General features: G+C 43.9%; 1 protein-coding gene across 1 annotated transcript in view; it reads right to left on the reverse strand.

Moving 5' to 3' along the window:
* Window positions 1–24,065, reverse strand: part of CFAP47 (cilia and flagella associated protein 47) — a 525,834-nt gene that overhangs the window by 31,892 nt on the left and 469,877 nt on the right. The window contains 2 exon segments of the mRNA XM_070944210.1: window positions 20,436–20,597; window positions 22,220–22,391. Of these exon segments, the coding sequence (XP_070800311.1) occupies window positions 20,436–20,597; window positions 22,220–22,391 (334 nt within the window).

Consider the following 24,065-nt stretch of genomic DNA (forward strand, 5'->3'; position numbering starts at 1 on the left):
TGGTGTATATTAATATGTCATCTAAATGCACCAAAACCCCTTTGTATAGGTGCTCATGGAGCACCTTGTTTATGAGTTGCATGAACACAGCAGGAACCCCTTGTAGTCCAAATGGAAGCACTTTACATTGATAACACCCTAAGGGGTTGTTAAAAGCTGTTTTCCATTCATCCCCTTCCCTAATCCTGATTCGGTAGTAAGCCTCTCTTAGGTCCGGTTTTGAAAAGATTTTCCCCTTGGATAGATGGGCTAACATGTCCTTCATGAGGGGAAGGGGGTACATGTTCTCTAAGATTACAGTGTTTAAACTCCATGATTTCTCCACTTCTCAGCGTGGTGTCTTTTCCGTGTGGGTTGGTTTTCGTGGCCTTTCTGCCTGACAGGCTTTCAGGTATCCTGGTAGGGTTTTCGAACAGCATTCAACTGCATGGTGCCCCTCCTTCCCCCACTTGAAACCAGTGGATGATCTCGGCACTAGGGCGGTTTGTGGCTTGGATACCTCTCACTTCCCCTGGGGTCGGGATCTCTTCCAAACTCTCCTGGCCCATTACTGGTTCCTGGATAGGTCGATCTCTAATTCTTCAGCTAGGATATACCATTCATGTAGGCAGTTTGGGGCCCCTCTGGCTAGGCAGGCCTGGTAGAGGTTGTCGTTCAGGCAATCTCTGAAACAGCTCACTAGGATGTCTTCCAGCCAGTCTACCCTGCAGACAAGGACTTGGAATTCTTCAGTGTATTTGGCCACCTGCCGGTGGCCCTATTTCACGGTTCTGATGCGGTCGTGGGCTTTTCAGACCACCGGGGGCTGTTGAACTGGCGGTGGAGAGCCATCATAAATTGGTCATAATTTTTCAGCTCAGGAGTGTTGGCATTGTGGAGGCTCACCATCCATCAGGCTGCTGTCCCTTCTAGGGCCAGGGTGACAACTCGGACTTGGGCACCCTGGGTTTAGAAATCCCGCCCGTACTCTTGCATGTATGTGAGGACATGCGCCAAGAAAAACTCCAGTTGTTGCTGGTCACTATCATACTTTACTCCCGGGTGTGTGTGTTTTAATTAGCCAAATTGTTACCCAAATTGTTTACAGTATACTTGTCTGGAGGGAGGGGAGGAGTCATCTTTTATATTTCCTCTCTGTTTTCACTTCTGTAATTTCTTTTTCTTTACTTTTTATATATTTTTTATTTGTATTAGTTTGTTTTCTTTGTGGTTTTTTTAATGATAGTTTTATTAAAGTTTACAAAGAATTCTTCTGTCCTGAGATAGCATGTTACACACTATCTGATACAAAGGTGGTAAAAAGTAGTAATAGTTTTTGTAATATGCAAAAACCTTCTATTTGCCCTGCAAAGTAAGAGTGAAAAACTAGAAGTCATTTATATTCTAATTATTTATTTCAAAAACACATAAATTAGAAAGCTCATGAACTAGAAAGCTCATGTGGGGAATGGAATGGGATAACTTACCATAGCCAACTTGCTGCAGCCAACTCACCATGGCTAACTCACCATGGGACAACTTGCTGTGGGACAATTTAACAATTCTACTTAGTTATTTGCTATAGCACTATTTAAAAAAAAACATGGCAGCAGTTTTGCTCCATGTTTGACTTTCAAAGGTCAGGCATTCCCCTTCAACCGTCTATTACTTTATAAGACAGACTTCTCAAACACACTACCTCTCTGCTCTTCATTAAAATGGTCCCAATTTTTTTCAGACCCAAGGTGCTTTTCTCAAAAGGCAACTGGACTTTTGGGAGGTTTTTTTCTTTGAAAACATTTCACTTCTCATCCAAGAAGCCTCTTCAGTTCTAACTGACTTGTGGGGAATGGAATGGGATAACTTACCACAGCCAACTTGCTGTGGCCAACTCACCACGGAACAATTTGCTGTGGGACAATTTAACAATTCTACTTAGTTATTTAAAATAAATAAAATATTTTATTTTTTGCCATTAACATTTCATTCCATCCTTCCCTTTGCATCCTTTCTTTAATGATTCTATTCCACCATTTCTTTGATATTAGTGTAACTCTTGTCCTGCAGTGAGATGTACTGAATCAAGTTGACCCAAGTTGGCCATGGCAAATTGTCATAGACCTGTGGGGAATGGGCCAAGGAAGTCCAGTTCGCTTTTGGAAAAAACACCTTGGGACAACCATGACCTGGATGACTGAGAATCTCCAGAGACAACTTTTTTCAGAGTTCCAGGGAAACCTGAAAATAAGGTGCTGCTGTTGTAAATGTTCTATTGATTCCCTATCAGGGAGATGAGAAACATTCTTCTAAATCATTTTCAAAGCATTCATAGCCCTAGCAATGAAAGTAACATTATCTGACTTCTGCTATTTAGATGTGCAACTAAAATTATTTTCAATAGCTGCTGAAAAAGCAAAATTCACGATTTTATTCCAAGATGAAGAAAAAATATTGATATAGCTAACTATGCTGACTTGTTATAGTAGTATAACAAAGTACAAATGTGAACAAGGGAGGAATGGGGAAAACACTTTCCAAATAAGTGTCAGTGTAAGCCATATTGTGTAAGCCTGCCTCAAGACTCTTACATCAGACTGTTGGACCAGACCCAAATGCTATACCCATCTGACTTACTAGATGTATTTGGCGACCGAACTCTTGGCATTGCGAGACTCCCCCCTCTCGCAAATTTGGCCCTCCACATTATCGAGGGCCTACCTTGATGACGGATTTTGGAATCCCGAGAGGTGGCATGGTGCTAAGAGGGGATTAAGGGCTTTCTTATCTAATTTTCTAACCAAAATCTTAATGGCTTCTGAAAGGGGGAGTGGGTATAAACAGGGTGGATCATGTGGATTTGGGGGGCAATCCACAGAGGGAGGGATTAGTAAATAATTTTCCAAAAGTGAAGCCAAAGTCAACACAAAATTACATCATAGGAAACTCGGAAATGGGAATAGGCAGACTTAATACTGGCATGGAAATGGGCTGTTCCATCAAGATTATGGTTGGGAGGGGCAGATATGGTGGGAGCAGGAAGCCACATCATGTCAGGGGGGTACGCACCCACTATCTTCAAGCGGTGGCGTGCTCCGACCTCCAAAGCTCTTCTCGTTCCTTGGGTTGCTCAAGGTCTCAGAGCCTGAGTCTTAGGCTGATGTTATGCAACGGCAGGTCCGTGGCTAACAAAGCCCCCCTCATTTGTGACCTAATTTGGGAGGGAAAAGCGGACCTGGCAGATATTACAGAGACCTGGTTGGGCAATGAAGGGGGGGTCCCCCTCGTAGAAATATGCCCACCAGGTTTCCACACGTTCCATCAGCCAAGGACTTGGGGCAGGGGTGGAGGTGTGGCGGTCATTATAAAGGAAGGTCTTGACCCTAGGGAAGTCACTGTCCCTCAGACAACCGGATGTGAGTCCCTCCTCGTGAAGTGGGATTATGGGTTACAAATGGGCCTGTTGATTGCGTACCTGGCTCCCTGCCACGTATCAGCAGCCCTGCCTGAGCTCCTCAACGTAATAGCCGAGGTGGCAGTTGAGACTCCTAAGCTATTGGTTATGGGAGATTTCAACCTGCCATCCATTGGTGAAACGTCTGAAGGGGCTCAGGAGTTTATGGCTTCCATGACGGCCATGGACCTGACCCAATTAGTTCATGGCCCTACTCACACGGGGGGACACACTCTGGATTTGATCTTTATCTCTGACCAGTGGCTGAATGGTTTAGATATAGGGGATATAGTCATTGAACCCTTGTCATGGTCAGACCATTCTCTCCTTAAGCTTGACCTTCTGACCACTACAACCCACCGCAGGGAGGTGGAATCAATTAAATGGTTCCGTCCCAGGCGCCTGATGGATCCTGATAGGTTCCGGATGGAGCTTGGGCCATTTCCTGAGACCTTGGCTCATGACTCGGCTGAAGACCTATTGGCGTCCTGGGATAGGATGGCCGCTGGTGCTTTAGATCGGGTCGTGCCTTTGTGGCCTCTGACCCGGCGTCGAACCTACCCAGCTCCTTGGTTCTCTAATGAGCTGAGAGGGATGAAATGCCGGGAAAGACGCCTAGAGAGCAGTTGGAGGACCAGCCATTCCGAATCTGACCGAACACTAGTGAGATCTTATATTAAGATCTACTTAGTGGCGATAAAAGCGGCAAAATGTAACTATTTTTCCGCTCTTATTGCATCGGCAGATAATCACCCAGCCGCCTTGTTTAGGGTTACCCGCTCTCTACTCCAGCTGAGAGCCCGGGAAGATCCTCTGCAAGGACGAGCTGAGGATTCTGCACAATATCTGCACGATAAAATCGTTCAGATTCGGGAAGACTTGGACTCTAACTGGGTTAATTCAGATGAAATGACGAGGGCAGATCTTGAGGACATTATCTGGGATGAGTTTGATACTGTGACTCCTGAGGACGTGGACAGGTTACTGGGGAAGTTGAATGCGACCACATGTTTATTGGACCCGTGCCCTTCCTGGCTAGTGCTGGCTACCCGGGAGGTTACACCTAGCTGGCTCCAGAGAATTATTAACACTTCTCTGAGCGAGGGATTCTTACCTCCCGCCTTGAAAGAGGCGGTGGTGAGGCCCCTCCTTAAGAAGCCCTCTCTGAATCCGGCTGTTTTAGCAAACTACCGTCCAGTCTCCAACCTTCGCTTTTTAGCAAAGGTTGTCGAAAGTGTGGTGGCACGACAGCTCCCACAGTACCTGGATGAAGCTGTCTATCTAGACTTGTTCCAGTCCGGCTTCAGGCCTGGATACAGCACAGAAACAGCATTGGTCGAGTTGGTTGATGATCTCTGGAGGGCTCGGGATAGGGGATGTTCCTCTATCCTAGTCCTATTAGATCTCTTAGCAGCTTTTGATACCATTGATCATGGTATCATGCTGCACCGGTTGGAGGGGTTGGGAGTGGGAGGCATTGTTTTACGGTGGTTCTCCTCCTATCTCTCCGACCAGTCACAGACTGTGTTGGCTGGGGGGCAGAGGTCGACCTCAAGGCACCTGGTTTGTGGGGTGCCGCAAGGGTCGGTCCTCTCGCCTCTCCTGTTCAACATTTATGTGAAGCCGCTGAGTGAGATCATCCGTGGTTTTGGGGTGCAGTGCCATCTGTATGCTGACGACACCCAGCTGTACATCTCCACCCCAGACCACCCCAACGGTGCCCTTGAAGTGATGTCCCGGTGCCTTGAGGCCGTACGGGTCTGGATGGGGAGAAACAGGCTTCGACTCAACCCTTCCAAGACTGAGTGGCTGTGGCTGCCGGTGTCCCGGTACAGCCAGTTAGTCCCATCACTAACTATTGGGAACGAGTCATTGACCCCCGCAGAGAAAGCTCGCAATTTAGGCATCCTCCTGGATGCACGACTGTCTTTAGAAGATCATATAACAGCCCTTGGCCAGAGGAGCTTTCTATCAGGTTCGCCTGATTCGCCAATTGCATCCCTTTCTAGACCGGGACTCATTACGCACAGTCACTCAAGCCCTCGTCATTTCCTGACTTGACTACTGCAATGCTCTCTACATGGGGCTCCCCTTGAAGTGCACCCGGAAGCTCCAACTGATCCAGAATGCGGCCACACGAGTAATTATGGGAGCAACATGGCGCTCACATGTAACACCTCTTCTACGCAAGCTGCACTGGCTTCCGGTGGCCTTCCGAGTGCGCTTCAAGGTGTTGGTTCTTACCTTTAAAGTGTCCATGGCTTAGGAACTGAGTACTTACGAGACCACCTGCTGCAACCGATAACCTCCCACCAACCAATACGCTCTCACAGAGTAGGCCTACTCATAGTACCATCATTAAAACAATGTTGTCTAGTAGTTCCAAGGGAGAGAGCCTTCTCTGTGGGGGCACCTACTCTTTGGAACAAAATACCCTCTGGAATATGAATAATCCCAGATCTTCACACTTTCCAACATGCCCTGAAGACCTTTCTGTTTCAACAAGCAGGGCTAGCATAAACATCTAAATTCTATGCCAAGATCTTAGCAGATACACCAAGTTGACTCAATTTATTATTTACTGTTTATAAATAAATAAATAAATAAATAAATAAATAAATAAATAAATAAATAAATGTATATGAAATCTTAATCTGTTCACCGCCCTGAGTCCTTCGGGAGAAGGGCGGTATAGAAATTCAATAAATAAATAAATAAATAAATAAATAAATAAATAAATAAATATTAAGCCGGAAGCTTCAATGCTGCCATCTCTTCATGTGTTGGAAAATAGGAGGGGGGATTTAGGAGAGGGGAGTTAGTAGACATAATAACAGTTTTCCTATCGGTCAAGGTCAGGGCGGTCCAGCATCTGGAGGAGGAGTGGTCAAGGGCTGGGGCGAGGCGAAACCGACGGTGATTGGAGCATGTGACCGAAAGGAGAGAAAGGAGTTGGTTTTGGGAGCTTTGTATTAGTGAAGGAAAGCCTGGGTTTTTCAGATTTGGGATTTCCAGATGTGCCAGTTTACCTATTGCTAGTAAAGAGAACTTTGGAAAATGCCTGCTTCAGTGTCTTTACTGGGAGTCGGGGGTTTTCTGGAACACTGACAATAAGTTTATTTTCTAATTTCATTTGACATGCAATGGCAAAATCAAGGTTGCACCATAGTCCTTTTTATAAATATTTTATTATACCTTTCCTGAGAACATTAAATCTCTCACCACTATCGACCCTTACCAGTAGATTATAGCATTCACAGGGCAATTGCTTCATTTTTGTGATCTAAAATAGACTATTCCATTGAAGTGGGTATCTTGAAATTGTAAAGAAAGCTCTGCCATGTTTTGAAGAATTCTCTCCAAGAATCCTCTACATATCCTCAAGAGAGACATATGTGACAACTGTCCCTCTCAGAATCACAGATGCAAGAAGTCAGCTCTACACAGAAAATCAATTATAGCCAAGGACATCCTTTAAAAGTAATGATGGTAAGATTTCATCTCTCTTCTCTCTTTTCCAAGAACTTCCCTCCCTTAGTCATTTGCCCACATTCATAGGAAATAACAAAGGATAGGAAAATGATACTGTAAAGGTAGAATTTTACTGAGAGCCACATGTTTGTCTTATCAATCTTTCATTGGGGTATGTTCCAAAATTTTGCTCCTCATTCCTACATACATTAATATCAGGGGTGAAATGTAAAATTTGTTACTACCAGTTCTGTGGGCGTGGCTTGGTGGTGGTGGGGTAATATGACTGGGTGGGCATGGCCAAATTTTTTAAAAAAAACTTTTCAAAGCATTTTTTCTACAACCTCTTCGGCCGAAGAGGTTGCAAAAAAAAATGCTTTGAAAAGCCTCTGCCAATCAGGCAACTCAGCTGGGATCATCAGAGGCTTTTCAAAGCATTTTTAAATCACCTATTCGGCTGAAGAGGTTGCAGAAAAAAATGCTTTGAAAAGCCTCTGACGATCCCAGCTGAGCCGCACGATCATCAGAGGCTTTTTTTTTCTTTTAAAAGCATTTTTTTGGTGGAAGAGGTTGTAGAAAAAATGCTTTTAAAAGTAAAAAAAAAAAAAGCCTCTGATGATCGTGCGGCTCGGCTGGGTAGGGATTTTGGCTACCAGTTCCCCAAACCTTGGTACTACAGTGGTTTAAAGCACCCTGTTATTAACACAGCTGCCTGCAATTTACTGCTGGTTCGAATCTCTCCAAGGCTCAAGGTTGACTCAGCCTTCCATCCTTTCTAAGGTAGGTTAAATGAGGACCCAGTTTGTGGGGGCAATAAGCTGACTTTGTATAAATATACAAAAGTATGAAGGCTATTGCTGAGCACATTGTAAGCCGCCCTGAGTCTCCGGAGAAGGGCGGCATATAAATCAAATAAAAAAAAAAAAAAAAAAAAAAAAAAAACCACCTGCCGCCATCGCTACTGGATCAGGTGATCCGGTCCAAACTGGGAGCATTTCATCCCTGATTAATATATTCTCTAGTTCAGAAAGTATCTTTAGCAATGTTTATGAAGGCAGAACAAGGCTCCAAGAGAGACAGGTGGCCTTTTAATTTCATTAGTTGCTGTGAAGATTGCAAATGTTTTGTGAAACAAAATCAGAAAATCCCAAAACCATTATTTTATGTAATCCCTGGAATTGACACACTCTACTCATTTTGCAACTTTACACCCTGACTTTTTAAATTCAGTCCTACACAGTGTAATTAGGCAGCACAATATTTCATAGACTGAATTTTTAGAGACACGTGAAGGCACTGGCAGCTAAAGCCATACTAGTAATTCTTGAGCCTAGATGTCATTTCACATCAGAAAAAAGCCTATTCTCTTTTCAGTATTTTTGGTCTTTATTTTCCCCCAGAAACTGGCTTAGGAAAATATCAGCTTCCTTATTATAATTTGATTAAATTGTCAACATCATGACTTTCTATTTCATATACTTATTTATCTTACTGAAGTTCTCACTGCCTTTTGAAAGTTCAGAGCATTCTTTTAAAGCAGTCTTTCTCAAGCTTAGCAGCTTTAAGATGTGTGCTGGGTGGAGAATTCTGGAATAGTCAAATTTGAGGAAAAACTGCTATAACTGACACTGGACCCCTGTAGCCTTGTTATATTGTGAAGTTTTTGATGGACATTGCCTGATGTGCTAATTTACTTTGAATCTTACTGTCAAGCTTCAAAAGGCGCTTTATCAGCCTCCACCTTTTTATTGCTTGCTTGCTCGGCTGCCATTGTAACAGGGGGAGGGGGGGAGCTGTTTGGATGTCTGGGGGTGGGGGAAGTGAGCTGGTGGAGAAAAGGGGAGAAAGTTTTCCTCACGTTTTCTCTGCAGCAGGGAAGAGCGCTGATAACCACTCAAGGTCAACCGTTGTGACATATGAGGAGGATGGCACCATCAGAAGCTGCACCCTACATGACACCTGGGGGGGATGTGGATTGGATAATCCTGACTTGATGATTGGGGGGAAGGTTTTAAGGATGCTTTCTATATGTGATTTTCATGCCTATTGCCTCAGACCTTTCTTTTCTTTGGTTGCATTCAGTTCATACTCAGTAAAAGTACCTTTCTCTATGAAAATGAAGTTGGGTTTTTCTTTTTTGAGTATTGAAAGGAGGCACACCTGACACACTTTTTGCTGTTGCGACTATTATCACTTCTCAGCTTGCCAACGAACTATGGGGGGAGGAAAAGGGGAGATAGAACTTAGGTTCCAGACATCAAGATGCCATCCATGAGACCCAAGGATGTTTCAGCAGGTGTTTACCAGAGCCAAAAGACTTTCTCACAACAATACCAGGAGACTCCGTTGGACAATGCGACCTAGTCTGATAGGAGGAGAGAGATCCTGAACATTGACTATATGGGTTTGTGCAGAAAATGGTAAGATCTGGTTTTGCTCTCATTTGTGCTGAAATGAGGTACTCAATAAAGTTTTGCATCAAGGCCATGTTCAATGGGAGCTCAGGGAAGTTGGCATTCTTCCTGAACCAAGTATGGGCTCACCTGGACCATTACAGGCTGGCCTACATCAATGATGTGGTCTGTATGAACACTGTATGAATGCTGGCAAACCTGGAGAAGCAGTGGAATGGGTGACAGGTCTCCATGATGAAGGAGTTTCTGAGCTGGGGGATCCTGATGCGTTCTTGGAGGAGCTCAGAGACTGATTCAGAGATATAACACTAGTCTAACAGGTGCAATGCGATGTCCAGGCCATCAGGCAAGGAAATGGACTGGCAGCTGAATACATTTGTGAATTCCGAAGGCTAGCAGGGAGGCTGAGGCACTGGCTGGAGTAGCTCCTGGTCCATTATTTCTGAGAAAGCCTAAACTGAGAGCTGTACCATGCTTGCCTACTTCGAGGAATACACAAATGGATCCATGACTGGTATCAGTTGGTAGTAAGAGTGAAGCTGGATCTAGTGGATTACAAACAAAGTGGAGGAGTGGAAGGCTTCCCAAAGAGGAGCTAAGAGAAGTGGATGCTGGGCCAGAAGAACCCCACCATGAAAGACTCAGACTTTCCTGAAGCCTTGAGGCATGGGCCCAGCTTATGTTTCTGATGTAGCCATGAAGACCATAGAGCTGGGAAGGAGAAGTTGAAGTGGCACATCAGGTCATAGAGTTCTCCCCCACCCCAATCAGGGAAGGAGAGGGAATTCCAACTGAGGATGGTCCCCAGCTGACCCTTTACAAGAGCAACAACAAAGGGGAAGATGACCTGATGTTAAGTGGAACAATTACCCCCTATCAGCCCAAGTGGAGATCATAGTGAGGTTGTAAAAGCCCTAATGTCATCCCTGAAGCTGACCTGACCAAAGCCATTTTGAAGCTTCAGTGTTGCCATACTGGAGCTGAGGAATAGGGTGGGGGGAATAGAGATAGCTGGGGTTTTGTAGCCAAAACAAAATACTTTCTCCTGGGAACCAAGGACATTCCCACAGGTGGCCAGAGAAAAAGGAGGAATGACGTTACCAGGCAACTGGACAGCACCTTGACTGGACCATGTGACTGATTGTTCGGGAAAGGGGAAATTTTTTTACTTTTAATTAGGTGAAAACCATGGAAACCTTCAGAGTTTGTTTTCATCAGAACTGTGCCAATATGATATATCCAATAAAACTATTCTTTGAGGAAACTACCTGCTTCAGAGTTCTTTTTGCTATGGGTGTATTACTTGGAATCCTGACATTAAACCAACTCTCCTAATTTTCCGCTCCAACTGGAGCAGCTCTCTAGGGTCCTGAGCCCTGGCTGCTATCCATTCTACCCCAGGAGCAAGAAGACTCAGGGAAGATGAGATGGAGAAGAAATGGGATGAGAATGCAGGTGTCTGCGGAGAGACCCTGGGAAGCCTGCAGGACCCCTCAGAGACCCAATGGGTGGCAAAAGTGGTGGTGGAGATCGCACACCAGGTGGGCACCTGGCCCAAAGTCTGCACTGAGTGGCCTGTCTCCGGAGACCTGTATCAGGCTCAGGATGACCTTGGCGGCCGAGGCTCGTTCCAGGAGCCAGTGAGGGATTGTCCTGTGGCATTGATCAGGGAATCCTCAAGTGGAGGGCAATGGAACCGCTGGACCTGAGTGACTCCGGAGACTGGAGATATCAGACCGTGGTGTGCAGCCAGACCTTGGAGGAGTTGCCAGAAAGGTTCAACCAGTTGAGCCTTGGCAGCATGAGGCGCTTGCACCAGCCCAAACACACAGATTTGATCCTGAACCAGCTGACTTTGATGTTCCCTCCCCAGTGGGATCGGTGTGCCAGTCCTCCTTCATTCAGCACAGTCAAACGTGGGACTGTTTCCTCCCTGGACGAACCATTCTACCCCCACGGCATCCTGGTTGACTAGCCCTCCATGGATTCCTTTGGCGCAGTTGAGCCCAGGACCACCGAGATGCCTGACCACTGAGGGCCACTGAGAGCAGCCAGCCTGCCTGGCCAGCCCCAGCTCCCACTGAATTGGCAAGTGTCACCTGGCTGGGCCTACCACCTGGGGCATGGTTGGCTCCAAACTCAATGGACCTATGCCTCCGGCACTACCACCACCTTCACCGCCAGCCCGGATTGCTGCTCCACCACGCTTCAGAGCTACCTTCGATGGAGACCCAGACAAGCTAGCATTCTACCTGAACCGGCTGTGGGCCCACTTTGATGAGTATGGAGGTGACTACCCCAACAACATAGCGATAGTCTGAGCCATCACTGACAACCTAATGGGAGAAGCAGCAGAATGGGTGACCCAACTGTAGGACGAGGATGCAGCAGAGCTGGCAAACATCAATGTTTTCCTGTAGGAGCTGAGGGCCAGATTCAAGGATGAATCCCAAGCCCAGGATGGGGAGGAAATCAGAGAGATGAAGCAAATGGGCTGCTCAACCAAAGAGTACCTCCGAAACTTCAGGAGAGTTGCTGGCAAGCTATGACAATAGCCTGAGTGACTCCTAATCTACTTCTTTAAAGAAGACTTGGACAAGGAGTTGCTTCACACCTACATCTGCTGAGAAGTCCCCAACTGAATCCACGAGTGGTACCGGATGGCAGTGGCCATGGACCTCGAGCTGCATCAGCACATGAAGGGAGGATTGACTGATAAAAAATCCAAAAGCCAACCTGAGCGGTGGCAGCTCACCCAGCAATCTAACCCCCACCAAGAGGAAGAGCAGTCAAGGGGAGCCCTGATGATTAAATGCTTCTGATATGGCCAGCAAGGTCACCGAGTGGCTGAGTACCTGGCTCCATCCCTCATCCCACAAGTAAAGACCTTGGAGTCAGCCAAGCCAAAAAAGTCACCACAAAAAGATATGGAGAAGTGAAAGTTTGTCCACCAAGCCATCAAGGTCCCCCCTCCCATCAGTAAGGAGGGGGGAACTCCGGTCCCGGAGACCCAACTGATGACAATCTATGACAGTGAGGACAACGGCGAGTATGACCCGATGTTAAGTGAAATCATCTGTCCCTTCACCATTCATTTGAAGCTAGTGGCACCCAAGACCACTAGCACAGGGGGAAGTAGAAGCAATCATAGACACAGTCTGTACCCAGTGTCTGATCAGTCTGCTCACAGTCCTGAAGCTAAGAATCATGACAAAGCCCCTAGCCAATCCCATACGCTTCGAGCAAGTCAATGGGTCACTAATAGGAGGAGCCCCAGCCACACTCCTCACTGAACCTGTGAGATTAGAGATGGGCCGGCACTGGGAACTGATCCAATTCATAGTGACATCAAAAATGACAGAAGAGTGATTCTGGGGCTGGCATGGCTGGACAAATGGGGCCCCACCATCTCATGGGAAGGTGGTTACATAAAGCTGAAGCTGGGAATAGGCCCTCTCCCCCCTCCCAATGCTTACAGGAAATGAGTTGTCCAATGACTGAATGGCACTAAGCGAAGCAAAAAAGTGGCCACTGCCTCACAGCAGCCCCCAGGCACTCCCCAGATCCCCAGAGAATACCAGAACTTAGCTGGGGTGTTCAGTGAGGGGGATTGCAACATGCTCCCCCCCCCACCAACCCACCGACTGCACCATAGAGATCATACCAGGGGCAAAACTACCCAAGCCCAAGATGTACTCCATGACCCCCAATTAGATGAGAGAACTGAGGGAGTACATCGACACCAATCTAACCCGAGGGGTCATACAGCCAGCAAAATCCAGAGTGGCCACCCCAGTCCTCTTTAAGAGAAAAGAGACAGGTCAATGAGGCTTTGTGTTGATTTTAGAGGATTAATGTCATATGTGTGGAGAACATGTACCCACTCCCCCTCATGAAAGACATGCTGGCACACCTAGCCAAGGGAAAGGTATTCATTAAGCTAGACCTATGAGAAGCATATTATCAGGTGCAAATTAAGGAAAGAGACAAGTGTCTCTTCAACTGTCCCTTAGGGAGCTTTCAATTCAAAGTAACACCCTTTGGGTTGCAGGGAGTCCCTGCAATCTTTATGCAACTGATAAACCAGGTGCTGCATGAGCACCTGTATAAAGAAGTCCTTGTGTACCTAAATAACAACCTCATTTTCACTGAGACCCTAGAAGAGCACATTAAATTGGTGCACCAAGTACTGAAGAAACTCCTTGTGGCTAAGCTATATGTGAAGCTATCAAAATGTGAATTCCACAAGACTAGCCTGGACTACCTGGGCTACTGTCAGATCTGTATATCTGCCATTCTTCAGGGGAAGGTTTTTTAAAAAAATTTCTCTACTTATTACTTTCTTTCTTATATATCCTATATCGTGCAATTTATTGATTTATAACTTCTAGCCTGGCACCTAAGCGCCTGGCATTTTGTTCTTTTTGCAGAATGTAAGGGGAGGGAGGGCCATGTGGACTGCATCACCTGAGAGCTGGCGGAGGATGACCCTGGGAAAGCTCCATTATCACTTTCTCAGAGCGGCCGGTACAATAACATCTTTGCACCTGTGGATTGGCTGAATCCACATTGGACTGTTGCGAGGGATTTCTAATTCCTTTATTCTAACTAAAGGGCCTTCAGAGCCTGCTTTCTTTTCACCCTGCTATGACCTCTATTCAATAAAAGGTTCCTTTTGAAATGCCAAGTTTGAAGAGTCTACTTTCTTGAATAAGGGGGAGAGGCCGGGCCTTACAGCTACTGAGTGTCAAAAGAGGGCATAGAAATGGACCCAGCTAAAGTTAAAGTGGTCTTAGACTGTCAAGCCCCTCACACATGAAAACAGCTTCAGAGTTTTTTGGGGTTTGCCAACTTCTATAGGCAATTCATTCACTGAAATTGCCCTGTCCATCACTGAGCTATTAAAAACTGGGGGAGGCCTGCAGCAACCATGGCCAAACCAACCCCTAAATTGAATTTTAGAATCCCAGCGGGCATTTGAGGCACTGAAAGCCCTATTCACCAAGAAGCCAATCCTCAGGTACCCTAATCCAGGACAGTCCTTCATAGCCCAAGATGATGCCAGTGATGTAGCCATCACAGCAGTTCTCCTTCAGAACAATGCTGATGAACTTGCAACCCTCTGCATACACCTTCAAAAAATTGATGGAGACTGGGAGGAGATGGGTGGTGTGAGAGAAGGAAGCCCATACAGTCTGATGGGCTCTACTGGAAGTGATACACTTCCTTGAGGGCAGCCATGTACCGTTTGAAGTGTGGACTGATCATAAGAACTTAGAGCACTCAAGATCCCATGGAAACTTCCCCCAAAGCAAATTGGTTGGGCACAGTACTTCAAACAGTTTAATTTCAAGCTAAAATACATCCCTGGGATGGGGGGTGGGGGGAGAACCTCCTGATAGATGTCCTATCGAGCAAGCCAAAATACAATAGTAAATGTGAAGAGGTGGTTCATGCTATGATTCCCCGCTCCAACCTGCCTCACAAGCCATGACCCCAGGATAGGCTAGACGACAAAGAGCCACAGATGGGGGGGGGGGGGTGACCCAAAAACTAAGAGACAAGCTGCCAGCCGACCCATGGTACAATGACAACAGAAAGGCACTGACCCTGAGAGATGGACTAGCCTGGAAAGGCTCAAAATTGTATGTGCCTAAGAGCCTGTGACTCCAAGTACTCCAGCAGAGTCAAGATTCTAAGCAGGCAGGGCTCTTTGTATATTTGAAAACTCTGCACTTGGCCAGAAGGCAATTTGATGGCCAAAGATGAAAAAAGACATTGAGGACTATGTCACTTGTGCAGCCATGAAAAAAAGGCCAGGGAAGCCCCAAGGGCTGCTTCAACAAGTAGCAGATTTGTCCAGACCCTGGAAAGAAATTGCCATGGATTTCATTGTTGAGCTCCCTGAGAGTGGGGAAAATATAGTCATTTGGACCATAATAGATTTGTCCTTGAAGCAAGCCCATTTCATAGCTTGCCCAGGGCTCCCATCAGCAAAAAAGCTGGCCAGACTGTTCATAAGGCAGATTTATAGGTTGCATGGCATTCCCCACAGAATCACCTCTGATAGGGGGATCCAATTCACCACTAAGTTCTGGAGGGAGTTAATTAGGTCCATTGGGTCCTCGCAGGGGCTCAGCTCAGCATTTCATCCAAGTACCAATGGGTCCATGGAATCTATAAATGCAATGGTGAAGTAGTAGTTGAGATGCTGTGTCAACTATCAGCACTCTATTTGGGCAGAGTTACTGTCATTCACTGAGGTGGCATACAATAATGCGGTGCAACAGCAGCACTGGCCTGACCCCTTTCCAGGTTACTAGTGGCATGAAATTCATCCCCATGCCTGAACTCCCCCAAGGAGCCCCCCTCATCCATGTTACTAAATGAATGGATGGAAGCATTGAAGGAGGCATGGGAAAATATCAAGCGGGCTTTATGAGAAGCGGCAAAAGCCCATAAAATGCAAGCTGACAAATACTGCAGCCCCCAAGTGCCGTTCTGAGTTGGGAGCAAGGTCTACCTCTCAATGAAGTGCCTAAAGTTAAAGCTCCCTTACAAAAAAACTAGGACCAAAGTTTATAGGGCCTTTCCCTATAGTGAAAGTAATCAACCCTGTTACCCTGGTACAGTTTAAACTCCTTTGTTAGGGAAAATGCATCCAGTCTTTCACAGCAGCTTGTTAAAGCTGGTGGTAGGCTCCCAGATCAGGCCGGTAGATTGGGCACCCCCAAAACCAATAGTGGTGCAAGGGGAAACACATTACAAGGTGGAGAAAATCCTGGATTCTAAGTTGCATAGAGGCCAGCTGCAGTAACTTATGCAGTGTAAGGGGTACCCACTCTCTGAAGCCACCTGAGTCAAGAGCTGGGAAGTGAAGGCAGATAGGTTGGTCAAACAGTTTCATGATGAATACCCCCCAGAAACCTAAGGGGCCTCCAGGGGGAGGAAGGGGAGATTAGGCTGAACCTTGAGTAACCTCTCTGCACTTTCTTTTCTTTATAGGAAGTCCTTTTCAATTAAGGGTCACCTGTCAACCCTGAAGCTGACATGACCGAAGCCATTTTGAAGTTTCAATGTTGCCACACTGGAGCTGACGAATAGGGAGGGGGGAATAAAGATAGCTGGGGTTTTGTAGCCAAAACAAAATACTTTCTCCTGGGAACCAAAGACATTCCCACAGGTGGCTAGAGAAAGAGGAGGAGTGACATTACCAGGCAACCGGATGGCACCTTGATTGGATCATGTGACTGATAGTTTGGGAAAAGGAAAAATCTTTTACTTTTAATCAGGTGAAAACCACGGGACCCTTCAGTATTTGTTTTCACCAGAAGTGTGCCAGTATGATATACCCAATAAAACTATTCTTTGAGGAATCTACCTGCCTCAGAGTTCTGTTTGCTATAGGTGTATTACTTGGAACCCTGAAACCTAATAGACTCAGGGTGCACCCGATGCTTAGTCAGCCTGCAGACAGTTCGGAAGTTGGGGATGCAAGTGAGAAAGCTATGCCAACCTATGAGATTTGAACAGGTCAATGGTTCCATCATTGGAGGCTTGCCTGCCTCCTACCTAACAGAGCCTGTCCACCTTAAGTTAGGAACTCACCAAGAGACCATTCAGTTCATGGTTGCCTCTAAGATGGCAGAAGCTATGATATTGGGGTTAGCCTGGCTGACCAAGCAGAAACCCATCATACACTGGGGAAAGGGAGAGAGGTACATAGCCATAACAGGGAAGGGAAAGAAATCCCCAAAAGAAAACCATGCCGAGCCCAGCCAACAGAAAGAAGAGAGGGGAGGACTTGAGTGCACAAAAGCAGAATCTAAATTGCTGCCAAAAGCACAAACCATCCACCCAACAATACTGGAATTTAGAGAAGGCATTCAATGAAAAAGAATGTGACATCCTACCCCCCACCCACCCCCATCCCACAGATTGTGCTATTGAGATCCTGCTAGGAGCAAAACTTCTGAAACCCAAGATATACTCAATGACTCCAAGGGAAATGGGGAATTGAGGGACTACATTGATAAAAACCTGGCAAGAGGTTTCATTCAGCCTCCAAATCCCGAGTAGCAGCATGCTATTTAAGGAGAAAAAAGATGGATCACTAAGATTATGTATAAATTGTAGGGGTATAAATGACATGTGTGTAGAGAACATGTACCCGCTCCCCCTGGTGAAAGAGATGCTGGGACATTTAGCCAAAGGGAAAGTGTTCACCAAACTAGACCTCAGGGAGGCATATTACTGAGTGAGAATCAAAGAAGATGATGAATGGAAGACTGCCTTCAATTGCCCATTAAGATGCTACCAGTTTAGGGTGATGACCTTTAGACTACAGGGAGCTCCAGTTGTGTTCATGCAGCTAATCAACGAAGTGCTGCATGAGCACCTATACTAAGGGGACCTAGTGTATTTGGGTGACACTCTCATCTATTTAGACACAATGGAGGAACACGTAAAACTAGTACATAGAGAAGTCCTGGAGAAGCTCCTGAAAGCTAAGTTGTATGCCAAGCTGTCTAAATGTGATAATCATGGCTTGCTTGGCCACACCTAGACACCTAGACTATTTAGGATATAGAGTGTCTTGTGAAGGGGTGGAGATGAACTCAGGAAGGTGAAAGCCATTCTAGAATGGCACGCCCCACAAACCCATAAACAATTGCAAAATTTCCTGGGCTTCACAAACTTCTATAAGCAATTCATCCTCTCCTTCGCAAAGATCACCTTACCAATCAGAGAACTGCTAAAGACAGGGGGAGGGGGAGAAAAACCTTGGCCCAGCCAAACGCTAAACTGGACAATGGAATGTCAAGCAGCCGTGAAGCTAAAGAAACTGTTTGCGGCTGAGTCAGTCCTAAAGCATCCCAACTCGAGGAACCATTTGTGATCCAAATGGATGCCAGCAATGTAGCAGTGGGGGCAATTCTCCTCCAAAAGGACAAAAAAGGGAAACTGCAGCCATGCGCCTACATGTCCCGAAAGCTGAACGAGACAGCCGGTGTTGGGCAGTGCGGGAGAAAGATACTTCAGGGTGCGATGGGCACTGATAACATGGAGACAATTCTTAGAGGGCAGTAAAATCCCTTTTGAAGTATGGACTGACCACAAGAATCTAGAGGAATTAAGAACCCCCCCACAAACTTTCCCCCAAGCAGGTGCGGTGGGCTCAATACTTCAATCAGCTTTCATTCACATTGAAGTACATCCTGGGGGGGGGGATTTCCTAGCCAACGCGCTGTCCCACATACCCCAATATAAAAGCGCTCGAGAAGAAGTGGTTAATTCAATTATTCCTACGAACCAGTTGGCCGTGTAAGTGACCACTTGGCAGTAAATGAGGAAGAAAACCCCCAACCCCAGTGAGGATTTAACTCAACAGATGAAAAGAGAGCTGCAAACAGATGCATGGTTTGGGGCCTATCGGGGAAATTTGACACTAAGAGGGGACTTGGCCTGAAAAGGGGACAAAATGTACATCCCCCAAAAGTTACGGGCACTAGTCTTGCAAAGCAGCCACGACGCTAAACAAGTGGGTCACTTTGGGTTCCTAAAAACCTTACACTTGACAAAACAGCAATTCTGGTGGGCCAGGCATGAAAAAAGGACATAGAGGGCTATGTGAAAAGTTACACTATATGTGCCTCTATGAAACAAACCAGAGAAGACCCCGGATTGCTACAAGTGACTGAGACAACCCGGCCATGGGAGGAAATAGCCATGGACTTTATAGTAGAGCTCCTGGAGTGGGAGGACTACTGTAATCTGGACTATAGTTGACCTGTTCTCCAAGCAAGCTCACTTTGTAGCCTGCCTGAATCTCCTGTCAGCCCAAAGACTAATCAAGACATTTCTGCAGCAGATCTATTGACTGCACAGAATGCCGAAGTGCAACATCTCAGACAAAAGGGTGAAATTTATGGCTAAATTCTGGTTGGAATTCATAAAGCTAATAGGGTCCTCCCAGGGCTCAGTTCTGCATTTCATCCAAACATGAATGGAGCCACAGAATGAGCTAACACAATGGTGGAGCAGTAACTACATTGCTATGACAACTATCAGCAATCAAACTGGGCAGAACTCCTACCATTTGCTGAGGTTGCTTACAACAATGTGGTGCATAGGACACTGGACTCACCCCATTTAAAATAGCCACAGGGTGGAGTTTGTGCCCATGCCAGAATACCCAAGAGAGTCTCCCTCATCAATGTCTCTAACGGAGTGGGTAGATTCTCTCCAAAACCTGTGGGGAAATGTAAAAAAGGCCCTACCTAAAGCTGGTGTTTACCAGAGCCAAAAGCCTTTTTCACAATACCAGGAGACTCCATTGGACAATGTGACCCGGTCTAATAGGAGGGAAGGAGAACCTGAACTTTGACTATATGGGTGTGTGGGAAATGGTTAGATCTGATTTTTCTCTCATCTGTGCTGAAATGAAGTACTCAATAAAGTTGAGAGTTGCATTAAGAGATTGGGTCATCTCGACCATGCTTGCTTTGGTTGGGTTCATCAGTTAGAACATTGACACTTACTGCTCATAACACAATAATAATACAAATACAATTTTGTCCTATTTTATCTGGAACAGTAGAGCAAGCATTCTCTGATGGTCCATCCCCTATTCGGCTCTTGGCATTTTCCTTCCCCTCTGAAGTGAAACAATTATAGCAATTTCCCAATCCCCCCTCCCATTCTTGTATAATAATTGGAGTGGAGGGTTTGCTCATTGCACAATCATCAGGTTTTCCAGGTGGTTGTTTTGAAGATAACACTCTCTGTGTCCTGGTTTGACCTCCTTAAGGAAAGTAAAACACAAATCTAATAGTAAGTTAAAAATTAAAAACTACCATGGATTGGATTTTGGAGAGATTCAATAACTTCACAGTTACAGCAATTATTAATCTGCTTTAGAATTTTATTCTGATACCATATTCTTTTCACCTATATGCTGATTTACTTGTATATGAACAGTTGAAGAAAATGTTCAGTGAAGCATTGTATTGATTAATTTTGTGGCTTCTGCTACTTATATCATGATGAAATGGTCACTAGAGTCTACATATTACCCTAATAAACAAATAGATGAGACATTTTGTTTTGAATATTCATACCTTGTCTGGCTTGTAAGCTTAAAGCTGACTACAGATTCCTTATTTAAACCAATTGCTTCAATATCAATAACATCATCTACTTCTGGATCTGTGGCAACAAACAATATTGGAAACTTCCAAATGCCTCCTGTGCTATGCTGTACCACCAAAGTTGCTGGATTCCTAAAAAAAAAATTAAGCATACAATATTAATTATCATTAAAAGTTTCATGAAACGCAAGTCAAGTCAATGATGAAAGTGCAATGGAAGCTTATATTCTTTAACACGTAATGCATTACACAGCTGTTTCTAAATTGGATTGTAGATATTATGTTTAGGCAGGATAATATATTTTTTCTTACTTTGGAACAGCTGACAGCTACATATTGTATTTTTTTTATGTGCTTCTTTATTTAATGAAAAACCCAAACTAATTGGTGCAATCTAATTCACTTAAACCACAGTACATTTAGATAGTAGTATGGTGAAGAGAAAACTATAATATGACAACAATAACAGAGATGTATTTTAAGTTCCAAAAATAATATAACATTCTATCATAAATTCCACATTCCATCAGAGGTGAGATTTCACTCTTAAGGAAACTATAGTTAGAAAAGATAACTTTTCCCTCCTATTCCCCTTCTGCACAACCAGAGACTGAACTGCCGAAAGTGTTTTTCAGATATAGTTTAGCTTGATGACAATTGGAGATACAATGGAAGAGAGAATGAGAAAAAAAGCTTTCTGAGGACATTTTTGTCAAATCTTGCTGAAGCTGGGTTTGAATTCACCTATTCAAATTCAAATGCAACCTGAAATATAAACAGTAACTACTTCCGATCATTGATCAATATATTTCTGGGCAGTGGTGAAATCCAACATTTTCCCCTACCAGTTCTGTGGGCGTGGCTTGGTGGGCATGGGTTGGTGGGTGTGGCTTGGTGACAGTGGTGAAATTCAAATTTTTTTACTACCGGTTCTGTGGGCATGGCTTGGTGGGTGTGGTGTGGCTTGGTGGGCGTGGCAGGGGAAGGATACTGCAAAATCTCCATTTCCACCCCACTCCAGGGGAAGGATATTGCAAAAACTCCATTCTCACCCCACTCTGGGACCTGCCAGAGGTGGTATTTGTCAATTCTCCAAACTACTCAAAATTTCCGCTACCGGTTCTCCAGAACATGATGGATTTCACCCTTGTTTCTGGGATATTTAAATTCTTTTGAGAACCATGTTCACAGCAAACCTATGTTATCCAATGGAAATTCCAAGACTTCAAATGGCTAAAATTTGTCATTTAAAAAGCAGATAAATTTAAATAAATTTCTAACATAGAGTCCTATATTCAATTTAGAGGATACAAAGCTTTCATTGAGTGAATTCCATGACTAGAGACATAGGAGTCTGTTTCTAAACATGACAATACCAAAATGACTTGTGTTCTGACCTCATGATACATGCGGTGTTAGTTTGTATTTGGATCCTGCATCATGTAAAGAGCAGAGTTTGTATCAAAATACTGCAACACATGTTGCTTGGGATATCTACAGCTACCAATACAGGGGATAGTTTAGTACATGAACAAGAACTTTTGATTTTTAAAATAAACATGTGAATTATGTGAGATTTTCCAGAGCTTAATAAATCAGAGTTTACAAGACAGTAATATTTTGCATGTGACATACTCCAAATTGTTGAATTAATGGATTAGAATCAACTCTTTAGTTTTATCCAAGATAGGAAATAAAGGAAAAATTATGTTTCAATTCTAGTAAGTAAATTGTCGATACTATCATTAATATACCTTGTTGGTTTGTAGGGTGTAAATATTATGTTAAAGATCAAGGTCACAATTCCAGTTTTCAGATCTCGCTCTTTCTTTATCAAGTTTATAGCTATTGCAGATTTCAGCTGAGAATTCATTCTTTCAGATTCAAATTGAATTTCATACATAAAGTCATCTGTTGTGGAGAATCCTGTAAAATCAAAATAATTATCCAGATAATATAAATGCATTTGGCTCTTTGAACAGTTTGAAATGTTACAGAGATTTTAATGACCAAAGTAATTAATCAAGAAATATGAGTCAATTCCCCAAAGAATAGCTAAGCACAAACAAATCTTGCACTGCAAACCAATGTAGAGGTTGGTTACAATCACTTATGGGTTTCTTCACATAGTTTTTGTAGAAAAATGTCAAAACTGAAAAACCCAATACTTATCTATAAAAGTATTGTATTTATCAAAAAGAGGAAAGAGGAAAATATATTTTTTAAATGTAATTAATTATTCCTGAATTGGAAAAATAACATTTTCAGACAGAGATAATATTTTGTATGCGTATCTGCACATGAAGATCAATAAATTTTACAAATGCATCTCTTGCAGGAGATTATAGCTTAGTTGAATGTCTGTCTATAGTACTCTCTATAACTGCCAAATAAGCTACAGACTCTCTGTAGGCTGGTTGATGCTTCAGCATAAGGATTAGAAGAAGTGAAGAAGCCCTCAACATATACATATGCAAGCAAAAGAGATAATCATGCAAAAGAGACAATCAACAATAAACAGCCCAACTAAAGAACCTTAAGATCACCACCCCAACACTGAAAGGGCAAGCCACTAGAATATAATCTGAGAGCAAACCCCAATCCTTATTAGCACTGATGGTGTTACTGTACCTAGTTTGGGTAATGAAATGTCTGCAAGATAACAGCCAAGATCAGATAGCTCCAAAGGCCCCTGAGTTACAAATATTCTCCTTTCTTATCTTCTCTCTTATAAAGAACACAGGGCAAGATGAGGCAGGAATCAATTTCTTTCCACCTCCTGAATGAACTTTCACTGGTCATAGACTAGAAATCGGTGACATGAACCAGATGGCCTATGAACCAGAGATTGCTCACTAATCACTTAATATATTGTATATATTATATATATTATATACAATATATATAATTGTATATATATATATTATATATACAACATTTATTTCAGTAACTGAAAGTTAGACCAGGACTGCAGTAAGGAATAATGCCAAAGATGGAAGTTCATAAACAAAGCTTAAATTCTGTATGAGAATTCTTGGTTAAAATATTAGAACTTATTTATTTATGTCATATATAAAATCATGATCTCCTCTAGCACACATGCACACTCTATTAAGGTATGAATACCATTTCCAGCCTTTGTCAAATTGATCAGTTACTAATTGTGTACTAAAGTAGTGCATTCACAGTAGGATACTACTGAAGACTCATAATTATTCCACCGCATAAAATGTCATCATGCAGAGATTCTAACATAAAAATAAACTTAATAGGAGAGAGGATGAATGACATCAATTGAAACCTACCACACAGACAAAACTGATGTTTCCTTCAGCAATCAAATTACTGTATTGTGCAAAGACAATGGTTATTGAAGATCATGGTGTTCAGATATGTAGGTCTGAACTATGTTACAATTGAGTTGTATATTCCATTTCCATGCATTTCTTTAAAAAATGGTTAGTTTTGTTTCTCCCATATACACTCACCATTCTCCTATCATTCACTATTTATTTTTGTTGAAATCTTTATTTTATATACTATATTATGTCTTTGCCAAATACGAATATGAATATATTAATCATGAATAATAATTTTAAA

The sequence above is a fragment of the Pituophis catenifer genome, unplaced genomic scaffold (assembly GCF_029215685.1).
Source record: "Pituophis catenifer annectens isolate HBS135680 unplaced genomic scaffold, rPitCat1.0.hap2 SCAF_4, whole genome shotgun sequence".
NCBI lineage: Eukaryota > Metazoa > Chordata > Lepidosauria > Squamata > Colubridae > Pituophis > Pituophis catenifer.